At 41.3% G+C, this 26,662-nt stretch overlaps 1 protein-coding gene and 1 pseudogene across 1 annotated transcript in view; both read right to left on the bottom strand.

The window, feature by feature from the left end:
* Positions 1-238, bottom strand: part of CLINT1 (clathrin interactor 1) — a 97,210-nt gene extending 96,972 nt beyond the window's left edge. The window contains 1 exon segment of the mRNA XM_006901967.1: positions 114-238. Coding sequence (XP_006902029.1) covers positions 114-154 — 41 coding nt within the window. The 5' untranslated portion in view covers positions 155-238.
* Positions 186-26,010, bottom strand: LOC102867013 (annotated as a pseudogene).
* Between the last annotated feature and the right edge of the window lie 652 nt (positions 26,011-26,662).

Genomic DNA, 26,662 nt, shown 5'->3' with positions numbered 1-26,662 from the left:
CTGGCCGAACCGGGGGGCGTGACGCGAGCTGCCCCACACTCAGGGCCAGTCTCCCCCTTCACACTGCCCTTCCCAGTGTGGGCCTCAGCTACAACTGCCCCCCTGATACTCACGCTTTGTCCACCAGCTCCCGCACCTTCCACATGTTCAGCATCGTGGCGCGCGAAGGCCGCTCCGCCAACTGCCTATCCTACTCCCCACGGACCCCGGAGCACTTCCGTGCTGGGGCAGGTCCAGGCCGGGGTCGTTGCCACCGGCCGCCGCCTCAAACTCTCCCAGTCGGATCCTTCCCTTGCCACAGCAGCGGCGCCGCCGGTGACACGTCGGAACGCGGCGGCAGAACTGCTGCGTGGACCGGAAGGTCCGGCTTTCCGTCCGCTATGCGCAAAGCACGTTGGAACTTGTAGTTTTCTGCACCCATAGAGCTTCTCCAGTCCGTGTTACAGACACTTCTAAGCGAATTAAATAACATACTTTGGACATGTTGCAAGGAGGGACAGGTCCTTGGAGAGGGACATCAGGCTTGGTAGGGTGGAGGGACAGCGCAGGAGGGGAAGACCCCCTATGAGGTGGATTGATTCAGTGGTTGGGGTAATCGGGATGGGTGTATCGGAGATGGTGAGACTGGCACAGCACAGAGCAGAGTTTAGGGCTGTTGTACATAGGGTCGCTATGAGTCGCAAGCGACTCGACGGCACATAACAACAACCACAACACTCTCCCTGTTGACAAGGACTTTCGTTCATAGGGTCGCTATGAGTCGCCTACGGCTCAATGGCACTTAAAAGCAACAACTCTCTCTCTCTACCCTCACTCAGGCAATCAGAATTTCTTGCAATGAGGGGAAAGGTACAATTTGTCAACAAGGTGGATTGGTTCTTTGGTTTCTGCGTTTTGGGGTATTTTTGGTGGGTTTGTGGGGTTTTTTTTCTGTTTAGGCAGGGTTTTTCTATTCACATGGATTTTGGGTATCTTTTAAAAGTCGGCTCTGTTGCAGGTAATACAGATGTAATATACAAGCTGAAGAAAATCCTTGACTTCCTGGAGTTTAGATTCTAGACAGAAGGAAGGGGAGTGAAAGTGGGGGGGGTGGAAAGTGAATTACAAGCAAATATTAGATTGTTGTTGTTGTTGTGTGCCGTTGAGTCGGACCGACCCATAGTTGACCCTCCAGCCGGTTTTCAGAGGGGATTAAGCCGAGAGGGAGAGGAGCTGGTGGATTCGAACTGCGGACCTTTAGCATTGCAGCGCAGCGTCTTACCACTAAGCCACCAGAGCTAGAAATTGCTAATTAAAGAGGGGAAATAAAGCAAGAAATAATTCCATCTATCAATTCTGGATCACCTCTAACGGAAATAGCTAACACAGAGGACTTATTATACTATGTGCCAGACTCTTTGCTAAGCTCTTTACGCAGATGATCTCATTTAATCTGCACAATTTGTGCCACACACAGACCTCTGCTTTTTCTGGCTTTATTTCTTTAATTTTAGTCTTCAAAAAGAAAAGAAAACTTAAGGAAAATATTTAAAGTTTGTGAAAAGACTTGCAATTTGTTAAGTAAAGGATCCGAACTCAGGAGGATCAACCAAAGTCTCGACTTCTAACCCTTCTGTATGTCAATCAGCTTCTGTGAGTTAGAGTCAGAGTCGAATTTCTCACAGATCCTTTGTGTTATAAGCAGGCAGATTATTTCTATTAGCCAGTAGAAAGATGATTTTTAATGTTACAAGATACACCATCCAACCAGTTCTTGTAATGTGCCTTTGAGTCAGAAATGACTCACAGTTTACTCTCCAGAAGGTTTCCAAAGGCAGTAAATGGCAGGGGAGGAGATTTCACATCTTGCCCCTAAGACCATGGATTTAAACTCCCAGCTTCTTACCACTAGGTCTCCAAAGCTCCGTGTACAACCACTAGGGCTACCCAATGTTAGAAGATATCCTATGAAGTTTAGTGATCTCCTTATCTCCTTGTCATCTAAGTCAATGTTGTGGACAATCTCTTGTGAGAGATTTGCAGAGCAGTGCTCTGAGAACAACAGCCAGTTTTGTTTAAAAGATCCTCAAAACAGTAGGTTGCTGTATTGCTTTGTCTTTTAACAAGTTCACCTGGGGGCAGGAGACAAAAAAATAGGGCCAGCATGAGTAGCTCTAAAGAATGGAAAACAGAGAAAACTTCTCATATACAGTTTTTTTGGGTCTTCTAGCAGAAGAAAATGCTAGTCAGCTACGAGTGGGTGAGGCTTCTGGCATTGAAAGAAAGGCAAATGACTCCCCAAGTAGGTGAGTGGGTAGGATGAGTCACACTCCTTACCTGGAAGAGAGCTTACATTGAAGAGATGAGGAGAAATCTGGATCCCAGTCCTAATTCTGCCTCTTAAGAGCCACTTGATTTTTTATTTTGGGTAAGTTATTTAATGTCCCTTGGTAACTAAATGTCCTGTTTGTGAAGCAAGGATAACAATATCTGTCCTGTTTTACTACAGATATGAGTTGATAAAATGAAACAGTGGATTAGCGTAGGACAGAAGTCTTCAAAATGTGGAGGCAATACCAGCCACATCAGCAACACTGGGACCTTGTTAGAAATGCAAATCCTTGGGGCCCTGTCCCAGACCTACTGAATCAGAAACTATGGGGGTGGAGCCCAGGAGTATCTGTTAAACAAGTCTTCCAAGTGATTTTGATGCTCATTCAAATTTCAGATTCACTTCAGGCTTTTCAAACATAACGTATCTCTATGTTGTGAATAGTTGTTCTAAAAAATGTGATTGGCACATGTTGGTCTTTAACAAACACTCAGCCATATTTTGTTTCTAATTTCCAAATATACTTAGGTTTTTAGCCCTTCCTTCTTTACTGCAATTTGCAGAGGTGATGTGTTCTAAAATCTCTTCCACTCTAATTCCAGGGTATTATTGTTGTTGTTAGTAGGTGCCATTGGGTCGACTATGACTCATAATGATCCTTTGCACCATAACTCTGAATGCTTCTCTAGCCTAAGAGACTCTCACTATCTCTGACACACCTACCCTCATTATCCCAGTTGTGTCAATCCCTCTCAACCAGGCCTTCCATCCTTCCAAACATGATATCCTTCTCCAAACAGTGGCTCTGCTGGCTACATGCCGAAAATATTTGAGACAGAGTCTCAAAATCCTTGCCTCCAAGGAATAGCTTGGTTTCACTCTCTCCAAAGACAGGCCTATGTGTTCTAAGGTGTAGAGGTTTTGTATTTAGGTACTATGAATTGTATGGGATAGTGGTTTTATATTTGGGTACTGACGGGTTGTCTTGTTGTGAGGTACTGTCAAGTCAAGTACAACTCATTTTGTTGTTGTTCTGTGCTGCCGAGTCGCTTGCGACTCATAATGACCCTATGTACAACAGCCCCAAACTCTGCTCTGTCTTGTGCCAATCGCACTGTCTCCAACACACTCATCCCGATGACCCCAGTCACTGAGTCAATCCACCTCACAGGGGGCCTTCCCCTCCTGTGCTGTCCCTCCACCCTACCAAGCATGATGTCCCTCTCCAAGGACCAGTCCCTCCTTACAACATGTCCAAAGTATGTTAGATGGAGGCTCAGAATCCTTGCCTCCAAGGAGCCACCCGGTTACCCTTTCCAGGATGAATCTGTTTGTTTTCCTAGCAATCCATGGTACCCGCAATACTTTTCTCCAGCACCACAGCTCAAAGACATCAATTCTCCTTCTATCCTCCCTAGTCATTGTCTAACTCTCTGATGCATAACAAGTGATAGCAAAGACAATGGTCTGTATTAGACACACCTTAGTCTCCAGAGAGACACCATTGCTCTTCAGAACTTTGGAAGGTCCCTAACAGCAGCCTTTCCCTGTCCTTGCCTATATTAACCTCATAATCTCTGACATAATTGAGCCGATTGCTGCAGTCACCATGTCAATCAAACTTAAGTCTTCTCTTTCGCTGACCCTTCACCTGTCTAAGCATGATATCCCTCTCTAAGGAATAACCTTTCCTGGCAATATGCCCAAAGTATATGAGATGAATCTTTGTCATCTTTGCCTCCAAGAAGCATTCTGATTCCACTTTCTCCAAGACATATCTATTTATACTTTTGTCAGTCCATGAAATATTAAGTACTCTTCTCCAATACTACAGCTCAAAGATGTCAATTCTTATTCTTACATCCTTTGTCATTATCCAATGTACAGAATCATAGTGAATGACTGAAAAGACAGTGATCTGAATCAGACTACCTTAACCTTCAAGCTCACATTATTGCTCCTCAGTAATTTGGTGAGGTCCCTGATAGCAAACTGGCCCAATGCAATCCATCTCCTAATCTCCTGACTACTGGTACTATGGATGTTGATTGTGGATCCAAGTAAGAAGAGATTGTTGACTATTTCAATCCTTTTGCTATCCTTGTTAGATACTTTATAATTAAAGCTCATACACCCATAAATAGCTATAGAAAGACAACACAATAACGCCATATGTATATATATTTTGTGTTAAGTGCCACTGTGTTGTAGACAACTCATAGCGACCCTATAAACGAAATAACACTTGTATATCTTTCATCATGTTTCCAAGTTCATAGGGTCTCTGGAGAGAACTATTTCAGAAGTGGGTGCAACTCCTACTTCAAAGCTTGATATAATCAGGGACCTCCACCAAACATTGTCCACCATATGACACACCCAAGAATTTGGCAGTTTTATGTTCTTAAAGTATAATTATACACATATAATCATTTAAGTGCCTTGTTGCAACAGTGTCATCACTTAATTTTTCATTTTTCCATCTTTGTCAATGTCTGTTAAAGTTTCAAGTGACCTAAGAGTCCATTTGATCCAACAATCTAAATTTTATACTTGTAAGGAAACACTACATGGTTCAAAATTGGGAAAAGTGTGCATGAAGGATGTTTCCTATCTCCATATATTTTCAGTCTATATGCGGAACAGATTATCTGTGAGTCTGGTCTCTATGAGAAGTGTGGCATCAGGATTGGAGGTAGATTCATCAACAATCTGCATTAGACAGATGACACAACCCTGCTTGCTGAAACTGAGGAAGAGGACCTGAAGTGCTTGCTACAGAGGGTCGAGAACTGCAGCCTTCAATATGGATTAAAGCTCAACATCAAGAAAGCAAAGATTGTCATGACTAGGCTGATTGGCAGCATCATGATGGATGATTGTTGACAGCTTTCGTTTACTTCGCTCTACAATCAACATTCTTGGTACCAGCAGCCAGGAAATTAAAAGATGAAGAATGTTGAATATACATACCATGGACTGCTAGAAGAACAAACAAGTTTGTCCTGGAGGGGGGCGGGCCAGGCTACTCCTTGGAGTCAAGGATTCTGAGGATCTGTCTGACATACTCTGGACATGTTGCAAGGCGGGATCAGTTCTTGGAGAAGGATGTCATGCTTGGCAGGTTTGAGGGACAGAGCAGGAAAGAATGACTCTCAATGAGATGGACTGATTCTGTCTCGGGGGTAACGGGGATAGGCATGTCGGAGACAATAAGATTGGCAAGGGATAGAGCAGGGTTTAGGGCTGTTGTACATAGGGTCACTATAAGTCTCAAGCAACTTGAAAGCACATATAACAACAACAATAACATTCTACAAATATTGACTAAGTGCCTACGTGCAAGAAGATCTGGTGGTGGAATGGTTAAATATGTGTCTGTTAATTACAAGGTCAATGGTTTAAGGTCTTCTCTGTGGAAGACTGATGTAGTCGTCCACTTCAGTACAGTATGGACACTTCTATCCCTGTGTCATGGTCACTGTTGTTGTTGTTGAGTACCATGGAGTCAGAACCAATCCATAGCTGACCCTCCAGCAGGTTTTCAGAGGCAGTTAATCGCACAGGAGGAGATTGCCCATCTTTCTCCTGTGACAGGGTCACTATGAGTTAGAATTGACTTGATGGCAAAGTGTTTGTTTTTTGTGTTTTAATGTGCCAGAGACAACTGCTATTGAATAAATTATAATAGCGAGCCTCCATCAGGTTTCTGAGGCTGTAAATCTTTACATTAAGAGACTTTCTTTCTCTGGGCAGCTGGTGAATTTCAACTGTTGACTTATCAATTAGCATATGATACAAGATAGGGAGACCTCAGCTTTCTTAGAGCTTGGGTTGCTGAAGAAGACAATAATCAAGGAAGCATTTAAGATAATCACAGAAGTAAGAGTGTGAACAAAACAGAACAAGCTAATGTGATAGGGAACAATACTAGAGTAAGTTGACATTGTTGTCGTGTACTATAAAGTCAGAACTGACCCATAGCTGACCCTCTGGTGGGTTTTCAGAGGCAGTCAATCACACAGGAGGAGATTGCCCATCCTTCTCCCATTGAGCAGTTATCACCTCAAACCATGCGTCTTTGGGGTTGCAGCACAGTTTCTTGCCCCTAGGCCATCAGAACAAAACTTATTGTTCTTGTGTCTGAACTGACCCATCGCTTACCTTCAATGGGATTTCAGAGGGAAATCACCTGAAAGAAGATAGTCTCTTTTCCTCCTGTGAAGCCATTGGTGGATTTGAATCACCTGCCCTTATTTAAAGACATAATATTTAAACTGAAGCGTGAATAATAAAAAGGACCTGGCCATGAAAAGTTCTCCAAGAGAAGAGTTTGTAATAGTAAAAATAGAAAAAGTATCTGATTACAAAGAAGCAGCGAAATTGTTAGTGTCTACACAGGCATTTGAATCACTTCATTTGTGAAAACAATAGGCAGTGAAGCTCAATATTAACAGTCAAAACAAGGCCAGGGGCTAACTTGTGGAACATACCATCAATCTCTCGCATGAAAGTTTAAATTAAAGTTGAATAAAATGAAAACAAGTCCACAAGAACCAAAATGACCTTAAGTCTATCCCACCTGAATTTAATAATAATCCGTTATTAAATAATGTGTTGATAACATTAATAATTGAAGACTAAATGAGCTGTGGGATGATACCAAGGATATCATCCATGAAGAAAACAAAAGATCATTACAAAAACAAAGGCAAAAAAACAACCTGAAATGAATGACAGAAGAGAATCAACATTTCACTAGAATATAGAGATGCTAAAGCAAAGAAGAGAAATGCTGAAGTAAAAGAGAAGAGCAGAAGATTTCAAAGGGCATCTTTGAAGAAAATAAAGCAAACTATTATAATGAAAAGAGCAAAAAGCTGGAATCACAAAATCAAAAGAAAACACACTCAGCATTTCTCAAGCTGAAATAACTGGAATACAAAATCAAGCCTCAAGTTGTAATACTGAAAAATTTTGTGGGAAAAATCTTGCGTTGCAGGAAGCATCAAAAGAAGCTTGAAGGAAGACACAAAGTCACTGTACAAAAAAAATTGTTTGACAATGAAACATTTCAAGAAGTAGCCTGATAAAAAGTCCATGGTGAAGAAGGAACAGATTCTAGCTATACTGAATGTATTGGTAAGAAAATAAGGCTGTAGGAATTGATGGAACACCAGCTGACACATTTCAACAAGTAGATGCAACCTTGTAAGTTTTCGCTACTCTATGCAAGAAATTTGAAAGACTGACTGGAAGCAATACTTATTTGTTCCCAGCCTCAAGAAAGATTATCCAACAGAATGTGAAAATTATCAAACAATATCCTATATTGGAAGCTCTGATGTCCTGCCAGTAAGGAGTTGTGCTGCTAATTCAAAGACACGTGGTTCGAATTCACAAGCAGCTGCTCTACTGGAGAAAGATGAGGAATCTCCTCTCATAATTTAATAACTCTGAAAATCTACTGCAGGGTCAGTTATGAGTCAGTTCTAACTTGACAGTACATAACAACAACACACATTATCATTAATATTGCATACAAGTAAAATCTTGCTGACGATTACCCCAAAACAACCAAGAGCTGCCAGAAATTCAAGATGTATTCAAGAGCCTTCATGATAGAAATGATACCATTGCTGATGTCAGATGAATCTTGGCTGAAAGCAGAGAATAACAGAAAGATGTTTATGTGTATTGTATTGATTATGCAAAGGCATTTGACTATGTGGATCCACCAGGAATAATGACTCAGTTTGAGAAACATGGGAATCTTAGAATACTTAATTGTGGTCTTGCAAAACCTGTACCTAGACCAAGAAGCTGTTGTTCCAAAAGAACAAGGGAATACTGCTTGGTTTAAATTCAGAAAAGATGTACTTCAGGAATGCTTCCTCCATACCTATTAGTCTGTATGTTTTTGAAGCTGTTCAATATGAAGATGAATGCAGCATTATGACTGGAGGATGATTCTTCAACAACTTGTATTATGCAGATGATATAACCTTGCATACTGAAAGTGAAAAGGACTTGAAGCACTTAATGCAGTAGATCAAGGACTAAAGCCATCAATATGAATTATATCTCATCAATTATATAGCAATAAATTATATCGCATCAATAAAACAAAAATCTTAATCACTGGATCAATGGGAAACACTATGATAAGTGGAGAAAAGATTGAACTTATCAATGATTTATTTTTCTTTTTGAACTTATCAATGATTTATTTTTATTTGGATTTATAATCAATACCCATGGTAACAACAGGCAAGAAATTGAAAGATAATTCTGCATTAGGAGAATCTGCTGTCAAGGAGTCTCTCCAAAATTCAGAAGAGCAAGGAAGTCCATTTAAAGACTTAAGATGCACCAATGCAAGCCATGATCTTTTCAATTACTTCCTACACATTTGAAAGTTGGACAATGAATACTGATAACCAAGGAAGAGTCAATACCTTTGAATTGTGGTAGTGAAGAACAGTACTGCATATCTATCATGTTGTTGTTGTTGTTATGTGCCATCGAGTCGCTTGCGACTCATAGCGACCCTATGTACAACAGCCCTAAACTCTGCTCTGTCCTGTGCTAATCGCACTGTCTCTGACACTCCCATCCCAATTATCCCAGTCACTGAATCAATCCACCTCATAGAGGGCCTTCCTCTCCTGCACTGTCCCTCCACCCTCCCAAGCATGATGTCCTTCTCCAAGGACCGGCCTCTCCTCACAACATGCCCAAAGTATGTTAGGTGGAGCCTCAGAATCCTTGCCTCCAAGGAGCCACCCATTTTAACCCCTTCCAGGAATAGCAAATAAATTTATCTGGAAAAAAAATGCAACCAGAGTGTTCGTTAGAGGCAAAGATGATGTAACTTCATCTCACATACTTTGGTCATGTTGTCAAGAGGGACCAGTCTTTGGAAAAAGACATTAATCTGGGTACGGTAGAGCATCAGTGGAAAAGACCTTCAATAAGATGTACTGGCACAGGGACTGTACCAGTGGATTCAAATATGTCAGAGATAGTGAGAGTCTAGGGCAAGGCTCAGATCTGTTTTTGATAGAATTGCTACAAGTTATAGTTGACTTGATGGCACCTAACAACACTGACAGGCATGGTGAAGATTGACGCAAACTGTTGAGTAAATATTTGGGTTCTAACTAAAAGATAATTTATTTGAATCTGGTAGACTTATGATAATTAGTTATACTGACAACTCAAAGATGTTAGAATTCTCCAGATGCTCCACAGGAGATATATGGGCAGTCTTCTCCCCTGTTTTTTTACTGTCTCTGAAAACCTGTGGGAGAGTCCACTATGAATGAGTTCTGACTTGATGGCACACAGCAACGACAGAGGTGCTTTAGGAGAGCTCTGGTGGCATAATGGGTAAGGAATTGTGCAGTCAGTTCAAAGGCATGCGGTTTTAATCTACCAGGTGCTCTTCAGGGGAAAAAATGGACAATCTCCTCTTGAGTGATTTATAGCCTTTGAAAATCCACTAGAGGATCAGTCATTAGTCAATTCCAATTGTATGCCACACAATAGCAACAGAGGCACCTTAGAAGAGAAGACTATGGATCGCAGTTTTACTCTGACACACTTGTGCTAGAATAAACTCAGTGGCAATTGTTTTTGTTTGCAGTTATGGTACTAAGAGTCCTTAAGTGGTTCAAGGTGTTAGTGTTCTCAGCTGTTGCTATTGTTAAGTTACATCGAGTTGACTCTGATTTATGGTATTTCAATATGCGCAACACATTGAAACCTTGCCTGAGTCTATGTCATCCTTACAATCTCTGTTGTGCTTAAGCTTACTGTTGCAGTCACTGTCTCAATCCATGTCTGTGTCTTATTCTCCTTCACCAACTCCCATCCTTCTAAGTATGATATCTCTTTCCAAAGAGTGGACACCCCTGACAATACAACCAAAGTATGTGAGAAGTCTCAATTGCCCCCCCCCCCCATCAAGCAATCTGGCTACATATCTTCCAAAACAGATTTATTTGTTCTTTTGGCATGGTATATTTAATATTCTTTGCCAACACCACAATTCAAAGACATCAGTTCTTCTGCAGTCTTCCTTACTAATTGTCCAACTTTCACAAGCAAATGAAGCAATGGTGCTGAAAGATGAAACCTTCAAATTGGTAGATACTCAAAATATGGAGCTGCCTCAAAAGAGAGCTGTCAACACCCATTAATAACTGGAATGTGGAACGTATAAAGTATGAATCTAGAAAAACTGGAAGGCCATCAGAAAAGAAATGCAAAGCATAAAGAGTAATATCTTAGATGTTGTTGAGCAGAGATGGACGAGTGTTGGCCATTTTGAATCATTGTGTTGTTAGGTGCCCTTCAGTCAACTAAGACTCATAGCACTCCTGTTAATAACAAGATCAGAACCTTGCCCTGTCTGCACTATTATCATGAACTCTGTCATGCTAAACCCCATTTTTAATTACTGTGTCATTCTATCTCCCTGAGGGTCTCTCTCTCTTTTGCTGATCCTCTCTCTCCCCCAACATGTCTTCTTCTAAGAACTAGAACCTTCTGACAACGTGCACAAGGCATGTGAGAGAAAGTTTCATCATCCTCGCCTCTAAACTGAACCCTGGCTGCACTTTCTCCAAGGCAGACTTATCTGTTCTTTTGGCAGTCCATAGGATATTCAATACTCTTTCCTAACTATCTACTATACTGATAATAGCAAATTGAAGAGAAATGGTGTCACATTCATCATCAAAAAGAATCAATGTCTGTCCTGAAATACAGTGGTGTCAGTGATAGAATAATATCCATACATGTTCAAGGAAGACCTATTCATACAATTATTACTCAATATACGTTCCAACCGGTAAAGTCTAAAATGAAGAAATAGAGGATTTTTACCAACTTCTGTGGTCTACAACTGATTGAACATGCAATCGTTATGCATTAAAAATATTTAGTAATAGCAATGCAAAAGTTGGAAACAAAGAATAAATAGTTGGAAATAGCCTTGGTAACAGAAAACATCGCAGCCCCCGGAATAGATGTATACCAATTGACATATTTCAGCTAACAGATGCTGCCATGGATGTGCTCACCAAGTTGTGCCAAGAAATATGGAGAACAACCACCTGGCCAACTGACTGGAAGAGATCTATATTTGTTCCCATCCCAAAGAAGGGTGACCCAACTGAGTGTGGAAACTATAGAACAATATCATTGATCTCACATGCAAGCAAGATTCTACTGAAGATTATCCAAAAATGACTGGAACAGTACATCAGCAGAGAACTGCCAGAAGTCCAGGCTGGTTTTAGAAGGGATCATGGTACTAGGAATATTGTAGCTGATGTTAGATGGATCTTAGCTGAAAGCAGAGAATACCAGAAGAATGTCTATCTGTGTTTCATTGATTATGCAAAGGCATTTGACTATGTGGATCATAACAAACTGTGGCTGATTCTGAGAAGAATAGGAATCCCAGAACATTTAATCGTGCTAATGCGAAACCTGTGCTTGGACCAAGAGGCAGTCCTCAGAACAGAGCAGGGCAACACTGCATGGTTCAAAATTGGGAAGGGTGTACGCAGGGGATGTGTCCTATCTCCATACCTTTTCAACCTGTATGCAGAGTAGATTATCCGAGAGGCTAGGCTCTATGAGGAGAAGTGTGGCGTTAGGATTGGTGAAAGATCTATCAACAATCTGCATTATGCAGATGACACAACCTTGCTTGCTGAAACTGAGGAGGACCTCATGCACTTACTGCAGAGGGTCAAGGACTGCAGCCTTCAGTATGGACTGAGGCTCAATGTTAAGAAGACAAAGATTCTCACCACTGGACCAATCGGTAGCATCAGGATGGATGGCGAAGAGATTGAGGTTGTTCACAGCTTCAGTTTGCTCGGGTCCATGGTCAACACTCTTGGCACCAGCAGCCAGGAAATAAAAAAATGTATTGCGATGTGAAAGTCTGCTGTTTGGTACCTCTCTAAAGTACTCAAGAGTAACGGTATCTCTTTGGAGACTAAGGTGCGCCTGATACAGGCCATGGTCTTTGCTATCACTTGTTATGCATCAGAGAGTTGGACAATGACTAGGGAGGATAGAAGGAGAATTGATGCCTTTGAGCTGTGGTGCTAGAATGTAGTGATGAATGTATCCTGGACTGCCAGGAAACCAGATTCATCCTAGAGAGGGTTAAACCAGGCTACTCCTTGGAGGCAAGGATTCTGGGGCTTCATCTGACATACTTTGGAAATGTTGTAAGGAGAGACAGCTCCTTGGAGAGGAACATCATGCTTGGTAGGGTGGAGGGACAGTGCAGGAAGGAAAGGCCCTCTATAAGGTGGATTGATTCAGTGACTGGGGTAATCGGAATGGGTGTGTCAGAGACAATGCGATTGGCACAGGATAGAGCAGGGTTTAGGGCTGTTGTACATAGGGTCGCTATGAGTCGCAAATGACTCAATGGCACATAACAACAAAAACTGTTATAATAACTTCACAACCCCTACTCTTGTACCCTTTTCCTGTTAATCCTTCAGAGAGGCTTTATCAAATAAGTCTCTTATATTTTAAGTTCCATTTTGGCTTCTTCTTCCTGGAGGAGCCAAACAATAGGGCAAACCATTTGCTCTTTCTGGAACTTGGGCCCTTAAATCATGAAGTCATAGTACCAGGCACAAAAGAAAAGGTGAAAGTTCATTTTCACCCAGAAACATCTACAATCAAAGTCTACCCAGTCTACTCCCAAAAAATTAGCATTGCAGCCCTATGGAACACAATTGTAATTTGACATATATGGAAGTGACATGACTGGAAACAACTCAACTTATATAGTCATGGAGCTAGTAACAACAATCTCAAATTAAGAACCTAACTCCTCTGACTCTTAGTCCTTTAGGTCAAGCCATCTCTTTGTGTTGCATCCACTTTTTTATTGGAGGCAGTGTTTCCATAAAGTTTTAGGATTAAGGCTCAAGAGAGGGAAGTTGAAAGAATTGCCAGGCAGAAAAGAAAAAGAGCAGAAATCAGGACAAAACCTATCTCAGAGCTTTGTTGAGAGAATGATACTTAGGCAGACACAAATGGAGTTAGAGTGTTGGGTAAGCGGGGGTAGGTAGAGATAAGCAGAGATAGGAAGTGAAACAGGGCCTTCAAATAAGGACTCTGTGTTTCAATGCAGAAAGGACCTGCTATCCCAAGGTTCAAAGGATGGAAAGTGGCCAAGTTGATAAGAGAAACTTTTTTTGCATAAAGAGTTTAGTAAGTTAACTTTGAAATCAGTGGGTCCAAGGTACATCTGCAGAGTAAGCTTGGTACAAAAATAACCACCTGGCCCCTTCCCAGACCCTACTGGCATGTTCCCAGTCAGCTTCACCAAAATTACTCCGAGACAATGTCATTGTGTTCTCTGTTGATTCTTTCACAAAATTTGGGTGTGTCCAAACTTTTAAGAGTTGTCACCTGTGGTATGTCACAATCAACCTGGGACATCCAGAATAACACACACCCACATACACTGTCTTTTAGGAGAACTCAGAATGGACACAGAAGGAGGCAAGATTTCATTACAAAGTGGTCTCCAGAGACAAACCATTTGCATGTCAGTGTTCCATTTTTACCTTTTATTTTGCATGTTTTGGGACCAGTTTCCATAGTAACTTCTTTGTGGCAATTTAAATATGCTCAAGATAGAAGAATAAATAAGAAAAATGCCCCTCCTACCCCTCTTTGGAAAAACATGTATTTTTTTTTCCACTAAATGTACTAGCACTTAGAGTAAGACCAAACAAGCATACGTTTTCAAAGAAAATGTACTCCACTGTGTTATTTATGTGTGAGACACAGATGCAGACAGTGAACGTTACCTGCTTACCTTATGTGGTTGACTCCCTAGTGCTTCCTTAGGAGAATTTTAGCTTGTGAAACTCAGGTGTGACAGAACCAGTTTTGGGGCCTCCAGCAGCTTCTGGGATAGGCCTCAGTATTTATGTAAAGGACACACTCTCCCTGGGCAACTGTCAGCACACAAGTAAGCGAATTGCTCAGACCAATCCCACCTGCTCTAAGCAGGACTCTAATCACTGCCATGCGGTCCCCCTTAACCAGGATCAGGATCCTCAGAGATTCTCTGCAATACGAGGCTCCAGGCTCGTCTCACCCAACTCTTCTCCCTTCTCTCTTCCTGAGAAGTGTCAGAATATCATTACTATCTGGGGTTCTTCTCACCTACTCTTACCCCATCTTTCCTTTATCCTTAAGAGATATTTTCCCCAATCAGTCTTTCATATTTTTAATTCTATCTTGGCTTCTTAGAAGGACACTATCTGGCACAAGAGACAAACATTTGAACCAAGATGCATGGAATAAACAGGAATGGTTAGTAATTACTAGTAGTGCCATTAACACTTGTACTAGTTTGGAAAACTTAATCCATATTCAACAAATTGTAGACTTGGATTATGTTTCAGGCTGGTTATACCCACTGACATTGTCATGGAATAAATTAACTCATGGTGACTATCAGGTTTTCAAATCTTAGCAGGAGAAGACTGTCTCATCTTTCTCCTCAGGAATGGCTGGCCGGTTGGACTACTTGCCTTTCAGTTAACAAACTAATCCTTTACCTGCAACATCATGAGGGTTCACTACTTGCTGGTGTTTAGTAAACCAGCATAGTAAGCAAATAAGCAGACGCGTAAACATAGTTGACTCCAAATAATGAATTGAGGGTCAAATGAAAAAATTGATGTTGCTGACTTCATAGTGGGCCCTGCATGCTTGTTGCAGAAGATCAAAGACTGTATGTAGCCTTCAATAAGGATTGCATGTTAACATAAAGAAAAGAAAAATTATTGCCACTAGACCAATAAGCAACACCATGATAGAAGGAGGAAAGATTGAAATTGTCAACAATTTTGTTTTACTCAGATTCATAATCAGCACTGTTGGTATCAGGAGTTAGGAGATCAGGAGACACATTGTATTTGGAAAGTCTGTAGTTAGGGATTTACTCAAACCACTAACAAACAATGAAATCAGTATGAAGACTAAGGTGTTCCTGAGTCAGGCCATGGTCTTTTTACATCACTTGCTATCGTGTGAAAGTTGGATAATGACTAAGGATGACAGAAAAAGAATCAATGCCTTTGAACTGTGGTTTTGGAAAAGAGTACTGAATGTTCCATGGACTGTGAAGAGAACAAATGAATATGTTTTTTGGTGTAAGAGAAGCCAGAATGCTCCTTGGATGCAAAGATGAAAAAGTTTCATCTCACATACTTTAGGCATGTTGTTTGGAGAGACTATTCCTTGGAAAGGGACATCATACTTGGAAAGGTGAAGACTCAGTAAAACATAGGAAGACCCTTAATCAGACCCAGTGACTTAAGCAATGGCCTCCATTATGTCAGAGATGATGAGGATGGCACAGGATAGGACAGGGTTCAGATATGGTGTTTCCAGGGCTGCTATGAATCATAACAGCAGCTAACAACAAAATTATCCTTCATTATTGTAATTACATTCTTTTAACTTTTCTGGATCTTGGCTTTATTTTCTAGTAAACTGAGGGTCTGGTTTCTCAGAATATCTTAAACCTAACCATGTGCCAGAAATTGCGAGACATTTTTTAAAAAATGCATATTCCTAGCCCTACCTCTTGAGTTTCTGAGTCAGTCTATGTATTACTATTATTCCTTTACTTATGGTTGCAAGTGACAGAATGAAATTAAATCTAGCTTAAGCAAAATAAGGTCAGATTCTCTGATTAGTGAGGAAATAGAGATAAACTTTGCCTCAGAACGTCTTATAAAAGATTATTCCAATTTCTTCTACCATTCCCATCCTTCCCTCGGCCCCTTAATACAGACAGTTTTCGCTAAGTAGTAGTGTATAGGGCTACACCCTGTGGAGACTCTTGTTGTGTACTATCAAGTTAGAGCTGACTCTCCAGTGAATTTTCAAGGCTGTAAACTGCATGGAAAAAGATTGCCTATCTTCCTCTCACACAGTGGCTTGTAGATTCAAGCAGTGTACTTTTATGTTGGCCTTACAACTAGGCTACCAGGGCTCTACCAGGACACCAGAGACTGTTGTTGTTAGATGCCATTGAACTGAGTATAACTCACAGCGACCCTATGAACAATAGATCTGAAGCCTGTCCTACCCTGTGCCATCCTCATCATATCTGACACACTTGAAACTTGCTGTAGTCTGTGTCAATTCATCTTGTTGAAGGTTTTCCTTTGCGGATCCTCACCTTTCCAAGTATGATATCCCTTTCCAAGACTCATCAGCCAGAGACTAGGTACCATCCCCACCCCCCACAATTTCTCATCTAGGTGGGAAGGGGTACTTTCATCCTCCATGCTCTGAGTTTAAGATTACAAGAAAGTATTCTCATTGGCTTAGTTTGGGTCATGTTCCTACCTTAGAAGGGCATAGGATTTTGGTAAAATTAATTAGTAGAATCACGTGAAGTGGGGAGAGATGCAGTCTCTGAAGAAATTAAAGCCCTAGTGAAGGCAACTTGAACTTTACTCTTGTAGGTCTAAGGAGGGGCCTTTTTGTTATTGTTGTTAATTGCAATCAAATTAATTCTCATCATGGCAACCCTACTGAATGGGTTTGAACTGCCAACCTTTAGGTTAATTTTTAAGTGTGAAGAATTTATGTCACCTGAGGAGCTCTGGTGGCTTAGTAGTAAGGAGTTGCACTGTCAAACCAAAGGCATATGGTTCTAATCCACCCTGTTCCATGGGAGAAGGATGAACAATCTCCTCCCATGTGATTTATTGTCTCTGAAAACCCTCTGGAGGGTCAACTATAGGTTGGTTCCAAGTTGATGGCAAACAACAACAGCAAGGACTAGGAATGTGTATTTTAAAAAGACCAAACAAGCAAACAAAAGTTTAGAGATTTTTCCAGGGACTGGAACGCTCTAAGATATAATAAATTCCTTTTTCTCTAACCCTGACCCTGGATTTTTAAATTTTTTTTTAAGTGTCTAAATGTCACAAAAGTAGCTGGACTGAAGAGCATAAGGGAAAAGACAACCAAAAGGAAACTAAAGAAAAGAGAAAGAAGTCGTGAAGAAGGAAGGAGTTAAGCGGCAGAGGCTGCTGGGAGCTGCCAGCATTGTGCAGCAGGTAAGCTGATAGCGGGCATGCCCTTGCTAACTCTCCGCTCTGCCAACAGTTGGGCTTTTCTTGGCTGAAATTCAATCCCCTTTCAGGGTTGTCAGCAGGGCTCAGTTGGGCCAATTCAGAAAGCCTGGTAGGTGCTCTAAAGGGCTAACACATTCACAGTCCTTCTGCAAGAACGTGCAGGCATTGGCAGGAGGAGAGAGGGGAAGAACTGCTATTGGAATCCTTCCTCTGTATCTCTCCACATCTTCACTCCTGTTTCTTGACCTTAGGGGAGCCCAGAGTGGATAGGCTGCTGCTAATGTCTAGGTCTCTGAAAACTCTATTCATAGGAACCTAAGGTGCCATCAATGAAGCAACAGGCAGCATGTGACTGTGGAAATCGATCCTCCCTATGGAGTCAAATCCCTGATAATGGGGTGAGTGTCTGAAAGCTGTCTGGCTTTAAAGGCAGGATCTTTCAGATGAAGCCAAGTGTCCCGGTAAATTTCCTGTGTGTCTAGAGTTCACACTGAAGCTCTACCAGTCCTGGCATTCTAGCATTTCACGGCAGGAATTGGACTTTGGAAGAATAGCACAGTGTAACCAACTCAAACATGATTTGTGGACAGAAGTGTTTCTCTTTAATAAACAATGATTATGGCTAGAGAATTGGGGGCCAATCAGCCCCAGGCATGTCTTTCTGGTGGAAAGAGTCAACATTTATCCTTTATGGAGCCACTGCAATGATCAGTGATATTACATAGATGACTAAAAACCTTTGCCCAACCCCAGGAAGCTTAGGTTCTAAAACTGAAGATGTAAATATAAGCAAACAAAAACAGCAACAAGTTATTTAAAGAGGAAGGATGCAGTAGGGGTTAAGGGCACTGGCTATGGTGTCAGCAAGACCTTGGTCCCCACCCAGGCTCCAGTACAGACTAGCTGTGTGACCTTGCTTAAATTGCTTGGCTAAATTCTCAGACCTCAGCTTCCTCATTGGGAAAATGGGGCCAATAAGAGTCCCTATCTCAAAGGGGTTTTGTGAGGAGTAAATGAGATACCATATGTTAAACATCTCGCACAGAGCCTGGCATGTAAGAAGGACTCATTAAAGATGATCTATTATCACTGCTAAACTGTTAGTACCCAGAGGTCGTCGCAGCAGAGTGAGGGAGAGAGGGTGTTAGAGCGGGTTCATTAGTCTTCCAATAAAAATGAATTTGGACGCTTACCTCTTGCCATAAAGTGTGTTGTTAAAAAACAGACACAATTCTTGTTCTCCTAAAGTTTTCAGTCTGATGAAAAAGATAAGATTAAATATTTTCACAATACATCTGTCATTGCATCCACCAAGGAAGACATTCAAGTAGCCACCTAAAACATGAAATGTACTCCCAGTATCATTAACTATTAGAGAGATGCAAAGCAAAACAATATTGAGAGACCATTTTGCTCCTGCTAAACAACATGCCTCTGGAAACTGTGAACTTTGAGAAAAGACAGTAGTTCTAGGGTATTCATAGGGTCACTATGAGTTGTGCTTGACTCACAGCAATCAACAACAGGATGACTAGCAAAGGCACTCTGGGGGAGTAATGAGTGCACTGTATTGTTCTACTAATTCAAAGGTCAGTGATTTGAAAGAGCTCTGGTGGCCTAGTGGGAAGAAGCTGTACTGCAATTCCGAAGGCATGAGGTTTGAATCCACCAGATGCTCTGCTGGAGCACAAAGGGCAATCTCTTCCTGTGTCGGTTGAATCCAACTCGGCAGTACACACAGGAGGAAAAAAAAGAAAGAAAAAAATATTAAAGGTTAGTGATTTGAGTCTACAAGCATTATGTTTCCTCTCATAAAGATTTACAGACTTGAAAACCCCGTAGAGGGTCAGTATGATGAGAATCAGCTCCACAACTGTGAGTTTGTTTTTTTATTAGAATGGCTACCAAGGAGACCTGACGGTGCAATGGTTAGCTTCTTAGCTACTAGTTGAAGGGCTGGCAGTTCTCACACAACATGAGGGGAAAATCTGCTTCCATATATATTTTTCTGTATATATTTTCAGCAACAATGAAACAAAAACAATTTTATTTGAAAAAATCTATTATTGCAAACTTTTATGAATACTATGAAAGAAAAGAACAAGTTACTATAAGATAATTTGACAGTAGTATTTAATTTATAAGGAGCTCTAGTGACATGGTGCATTGCACCTTCTGCTAACTGGAAGGTCTACAGTGGTAGAAAAGATGGACAATTTCTTCCTGTAAAGATATAGCTTCAGAAACCCAACGGAGGGTCACTTTGAGTTAAAATCAACTTTACAGCAGTGGGTTGGGCCTTTTGGGACACGGTTTCCTGTTCAGGTATGCCAGAAGTTTGAAGAAGAATTTATGTCTTTGAATTGTGTTAGCAAAGATTATTGTGTAGAACATGGATTATACTAAAGAACTAACAAATCTCTTTTGGAAGAAGTAAATCTAGAGTTCTCCTTAGAAACAAATATGATATTACTTTATTTTATGTTCTTTAAGCAAGTTATTAGGAGGAGTAGGTCCCTGGAGGATGGCATCATGATTGGAAAGGTAGTTGTTGCTTTTAGGTACCACCTAATTGACCACACTCGTAGCCACCCTATCAACAATGAATTTGAACATTACCCTTTCCTATGCTATCCCCATCATATTCCTGATTTAGTCAAGCTCATTTGCTATACTCACTGTGTCAGTACATCTTGTAGAGGGTCTTCCTATATTTTGCTGACCCTCAATCTTTTGAAGCATGATGTCTTTTTCCAAGGACTGGCCCCTCCTAACAACATGATCAAAGTATGTGAGATAAAGTTTCATCATCCTTGCTTCTAAGCACACCCTGGTTGCATCTTCTCCAAGACATATTTGTTTGTTCTTTTGATAGTCCATGGGATATTATACGCTTTTCCAATACCATAACACAAATGCATTGATTCTTTTGTTATTCTTATTCATTGTCCAATTTTCAGATTCATTGCAAATAATTTAAAAGAACATGGCTTGGGTCAGGTGCACCTTAGTCTTTGAACTGACTTTGTTGCTCCTTAACATCTTGAGGAGGTCTTTGAGAACAGATTCTCCCAATTTAACATTTCTTCCTTTTTTTTCAATAGGAAAAAACCAAACCAAACTTTATTTAAAAAAATAACTTACACATTGGGAGAACTCTTTAAATAAGACTGTTCATTTTGTGCACAGACATGACAACCTGGATCAGTTTGTTTTTGTTTTTATTTATGTCTTAATGTAATGTCACAATGCCATTAGTGTTACAATCTGCATCTGAGAGTAGTGTTCATTCTATATTCCATACCTATCCAAAGCACCACACAGATAGAGAACTATCATAAATAGACATTTTAGCCTAGGCTGGCATAGAGTTATATAGCTTTATACAGATAGATGTATAGATTTATATATGACATTTCAAAACAACTAACATTGAATGTCATCTTAGTCAAAATTTAAGTCGGAGCTAACCTTAGAACTAGAGCATTCTGAACAGATGTCACCTTTCTGGCAATTTTTAAAGTATATTTCACTTTTTAAAGTATGTATAAAGGTATATGTATAGTGAGAAAATAAAGCACAATAATTTAAATATAAATAACCATATTTTTAAAAGTCCAGGAACTCAGAGGGTCCTATATTACAGAAGCTTTGATGTCTTGATGTAAAATACAGGCAGCCCTGCACAGCTCCCAGTGAAGCAAAACCATCAGGATGCATCAGAATGCCCAGAAACGGATAGGCGGGGCCAGAGAGTGTGAGATGCTCTTGGTTGTGAATTCTTTCTTCAGTGTCTCTAGCATCAAGACACAAAGCTCTTTTGCTCAACTCCTGAAGACCACGCAGCCAGAAGCTCTGTACAGAACAAGCATCCTGGGGCCATGGCTCTAGGGGTCCATCCCTGGGTGTTTTGCTACAAAGCATAGTACTCAGTGTGGGATGCCCTAGAGGCATTGATGAGCTTGGTGTGGCCAGTTTTGGCTGAGTACTTGATGATGAAGGCCTTTGTGAGCTTGTACCTGTGTAGTTGCATTTGATGAAGCTGTTTAGCATGGGGTTGATGCTTTAGTGCACCAGGGACGGACACTGCGTGGCATGCAGGGTGGTGAAGAGTACACTGTCCAGCTGGCAGGGGAAGGGGAGGTACTGCAGGTTGGAGATGTCCAGCAGCACCATGGTGTGGTAGGGCAGCCAGCAGAAGAAGATCTTGTGGCTGCTGTGCTTCTCTTGGTCACTGGATGCTGAGATGACCCTGGCCAGGAGGAAGTAGAAGACCCCGAAGATGGAGGATGGTATAATAAACCTCAGGACCACGAACACCAGCTCCACAACGATGAAGCCTCTCCTTGACACTGTGCTCAGGGTAGAAGGACCAGCAGGAGGTCTCATTGTGCTTGCCGGAGCAGGAGGTCTCATTGTGCTTGCCGGATCTGACGGTCTTCAGGTAGCAGTTGTTGGGGAGGGACATGCAGAAGGCCAGCAGCCACTCCAGTACACAGACCACATGGTGTGCCGCCTTCTTCTTGCCGGAGGAGGAGGGATTGATGAAGTTAGGTGATGGACAGGTCTCGGTCCGTGCTCAGGCGAGGAAGAAGATGCTGCCAAACAGGTTGATGGAGAAGATCGGGTGCATGATCGTGCAGGCAAGCCTACCTATGGGCCACTGGTGGTGCTGCACTGGGTTGAGCGCTCACACAGGAATGCTCAGGACCACCCGGAGGTCGGCGATGGCAGGGTGAGGATGAGCATGACGTAGCCTGTGGCTCTAGCCTAGATGATCACCCCGACTACCACAGAGCTTGCGATCATGTCACCGATGAAGGTGAAGATGCAGACGAAGGAGCGTGCGTAGAGCAGCAGTGCTGTTGTTGGATATGTTGGGACACAGAACCCTGTCCTCACCGATGCAGTCGATGCTGTTGCACAGCCAGCTGAGATCTGAGAAATTCTTGGGCTCCGAGTAGTCGAACAGGCATACTCATGGTTCCCAGTGCACGTCCAGTGCTCACAGGACCTCGGCTGGGCTCCGGGCTGAGGCGCTTCTCTCCGGGCTGACGAGCTTCTAGGTGCCTAGTGGCACGAAGGCTCTGGAGTGCGCAATCTCTGGGAATACTTTTGATTTCTTGACTGCTGGTACCTAAGGGATTGATTGGGCATCAAAAAAGGTGAAATAATTTAAAATTCCAATTCTTTCTCCATCTTTCATGAGATTGAAAAGGTAGAGTGTCGGGGAAAAGAAGAAACTTTTAATAAGATTAATTAACTCAGCGACTGCAAGAATGCACAAAATTAAGCACAGCAGAGATTGTGAGGGTGTTACAGGATTGATCAGGGGACCGTCCCTTATACCCGAGACCGCTGGGATTGTGCCTACGCCACAGCACTTAATTGTAGTTGTTAGTTGTTAGGTGCTGTTGAGTTGAGTTCGACTCAAAAGAACAACAGATCTGAACCCTGTCCTATCCTGTGCCATCCTCATAATCTCTGACACACTTGAGACCATTGCTACAGTCACTCTGTCAATCGACCTGGTTGAGGATCTTCTCCTTTGAGGTCCCTCCATCATTCCAAGCATGGTGTCCTTCTCCAAGGAATAACTTCTAGCAACATGGCTAAAGTAAGATGATGAAGCTTCACCATCTTTGCCTCTAAGGATCACTGTAGATGAACCTTCTCCAACACAGGACTGTTTGTTCTTTAGGCAGTCCATGGGATATTCAGTGCTCTTCTCCAATACCACAGTTCAAAGGCATCAATTCTTCTGTCATGCCTATTCATTGTCCAGCTCTCAGATGCATAGTTAGTGACTGAAAAGACCATGTCCTGAATGAGGCCCACTCTAGTCCTCAAAATGACATCATTGCTCTTCAATAATTTGGAGAAATCCCTGACTGCAGACTTTCCCAGTGCAATACATCTTCTGGTCTCCTGGCTGCTGGTATCGAGGATATTGATTGTGGATTTAAGTAAGATAAAGTCATTCTTACTTCATCACCTATACTTACAACTCCTAATAACATTTCATTCATGAAGGCCTTTTTGAAAAATCAACACTTAAGGTAAGGATGAAGGAATAATTATGATTTTGCTGGATGAGGAGAAAGGGGAGGATTATTTCAGCTAAAAAGAACAATTTATACCAAGACTGAGTCAGGATGGAGCTCATCATGTTTCAGGACCTTAAAGAAGGTCCAGACACAAGAACGAAATTTAAAAGACCACCTACACAATGACAGAAGATACCTGCAAGTCAAGCATCTCATCAGAGACTTTTGTCCAGAAAATAAAAAGAAGTCTTTCAACTGAGTTATAAAATGACAAACAACCCAAATGAAATGTGTGCAAAGACACTACATAGACATTTTTCCAAAGAAACTGTTCAAAAGACTAGTTCCTCTGTGGGTATAGCTGTTGTCAGACTGCTGTTTTGCAGTTTCAGCTCAGGTCTTGAAGTTGCAATGTCTGCACCTTCATTTTTACTTTTTAGTGTTGTTTCCCCAAATATTGTTAGCTCTCTGATCCTTCTGCGAATTGTCTCTTTGTTACAATTTCTTCAACCAAAAACAAAAACAAAAACAAAACCAAAAAAACAACCAAAACACAAAAAAACCCCCAAAACAACAATTTCTTCCACCAGACCCTTAGAGGACACCAGTGTTTTCTACTCGGACCCTAAGTCACCACAGGGAGAGACTTACATGTTGAGATAAAGAAACTGTTTCTTTTTATAATTTTACCATAATTTCAATAAGAAGCTACCAGCTTGCTGTTGTCACTTCCTTGTTGCTTCACTTCTTCCAGATGTAACCTCATTTTTGCACTCTCTTAAAAGAAGCCTGTCTTCCTCACAAACATGCTCTTTTCCACTCACTTCTTGAGCAAACGTAACCACTTATTATTTCTCAAAACTTGCTGCTCTCTTAGCCTTTAACACCACTGTTTTCCCATTCTTCATACATGTTGGGGTCCTTGGAAAACGTTTGCTCCTTGTCATGGTTTCTAGATGTTGGGAACTCTTAGGCTCCCCACTCTTGTTTCCACATTCACTCTCTTAAGTAATTTTACTCACTTCATGTTTTAAAATCCTGTCTGTGTACTGATAAGTCCCACATTTATACTGAGGCTGGATCTCTTCTATGAACTCTGCTCTTCACTGTTTTTTTCTTTTTTCTTCACTCTCTAAATTCACTCTTACCAAAACTGATCCATTCTAGTCCTTAAACATATTTAATTCCATCTACATCTTTCCCTTTCCCCTGCAAAACCCACAATCTTCTGTCACCTAAACTGTTGCAAATGCCTCCTGATTACTCCCTTCAATATTTTTTTGAGGGATAAATCTGACCATTTTAACTACCTGCACAAAATACTTCATTGATGTCCCATGGCACCTAGACGCCAAACTCAATTGAGTACATGTCCATTTCTGATCTAGGAGCAAGGGAGAAAGAGTGACCCTCCTGTGATTCAGACCCAAGTCCAGCTATTAGCAAAAGGGCTGAAGGTGGGCCATGGGCTAAGCAGGTACCCCGAAATTTATTAATAGTACATTTTCCTCTTATATCCCATTTTATTCCAGAACATTCATCCTGAGACTGGATTTTCTGGAATTTTGGACTTTCAGTTTAGATTTGGTAGTTACCAAGGTTTGGTATACAATTTGTTTACAAATCTTCCCTGAGGTGAGGTTAGTTCTGCTATTCTCATATCACTGTGCTGATTTGACTAGTTTCAGAAGGTTCTTCTTCTTTTAATGCTAAGTCTCTATTTTGGTGACACCTTGTTATTACAGAATGCTAGGTCAGGCGTTTTGTTTTGTTTTCTCTGTAAGTGGTTTCTAGCTGTTACAGTTTGTTCTTTTCCTTTCTGCCAGCTATTTCCTTAACTATTGAGCCTTGCAGCTTTTAGTGGGTGGTATCTAAGCCTAGTTCCTGCTGAGCAGGTTTTGCACGAGAATTTCCCTGTCTTTGATCACTCACTCTGAAAAGTGGTGGGTCAGATATGACCCAGGAGGCCTGAGAGCTGACTGACCCATAAAGGTTATCAAGAAGGGAGAGGGCAGCGAGAAAGCAAGTTTTAATATGGTCATTACATCTTTGCTGTCTCTAAAATGATTAATATTTTGTGTTTAATTGCAAACTGAAACTCTCCTGGAGTATCCTCATAAACTCTTATCAGTACACATTGTTTTGGAATTTAGTTCCTAGAAATGCGAAAGAAATGAAAATTATGTACAAAACTAAAAAAGATTGTGCAAAGATGTTCACAGTCCCTTTATGCACAATAGTGGAAAGCTGGACTATTTAGGCCTCCAGAACTCCCTAAATAAAAATCTACTATTGATTTATCCATCTATCCACTCAACTGTACCAAGTTACAACAGAATAAAGCACTTAAAGGGTTAAATGGATGAGAATAAGTGAAAGACCACTTACGGATATAAGGTGAGGGGTAAGGGTAAGGGTATGAACCAGGGTTGTTGAGACCTCGGGATCTTAGCAGCTGTGGGAAGCCATGTCTACTCACATCAGTCATCTATGCTGTACAACAAAACTTTGAATTGACTCTTAATTCCTAGCCACCCCGTGTGTGTCACAGTTGAACATGGGGTTTTCAGAGGCTGACTTTTAAAAAAAATACTTAATTTATATTAGTTGGCTTACACAGTTTGTATACATTGTGTTTTACACTATTCTTCATTCACATTGTCTTTCATACAATGAGAGGTTGACTTTTTGAAGTAGATCCCCAGGCATTTTTTTCATGGCACCTATGCGTGGACTCGTAGTTCCAAGCTTTCTGATAGCAGCTGAGTACATGCACTGTACCACCTATGGAAGACAAGGTAAGTAACATTGACTAGGATTATTGCTGACCTCTTGTTTACCTCCATGAACTTTTATCAATTCCATTTGGACACTTTAGTTGCAGAGATCATTCTAGGATCTCAAAATTATGTTCTTAATGAATGCAGTACTGAACCTATTAGGGTACTAGAAAGGCACTCCCAAAGTAATTATATAAGGTCATGTTTGTGAAGTAACTTTGCAAACTTTCCTCATCTATAAAAAGTTTGTAAAAAGGCCCTATAGGCCTCCCCCTTAGGGGGAGTACCTCTGAAATGCTTTACACACAAGAAGAAGGTAAACGTCAATGTTTTGGCAAGGACTTGATTAAGACATCAGGA

The sequence above is a fragment of the Elephantulus edwardii genome, unplaced genomic scaffold (assembly GCF_000299155.1).
Source record: "Elephantulus edwardii isolate Elephantulus edwardi_28Jun2011 unplaced genomic scaffold, EleEdw1.0 scaffold00354, whole genome shotgun sequence".
Taxonomy (NCBI): Eukaryota; Metazoa; Chordata; class Mammalia; order Macroscelidea; family Macroscelididae; genus Elephantulus; species Elephantulus edwardii.
The sequence above is the reverse complement of the archived record's forward strand: the minus strand, read 5'-3'. Positions and strand labels throughout refer to the sequence as shown.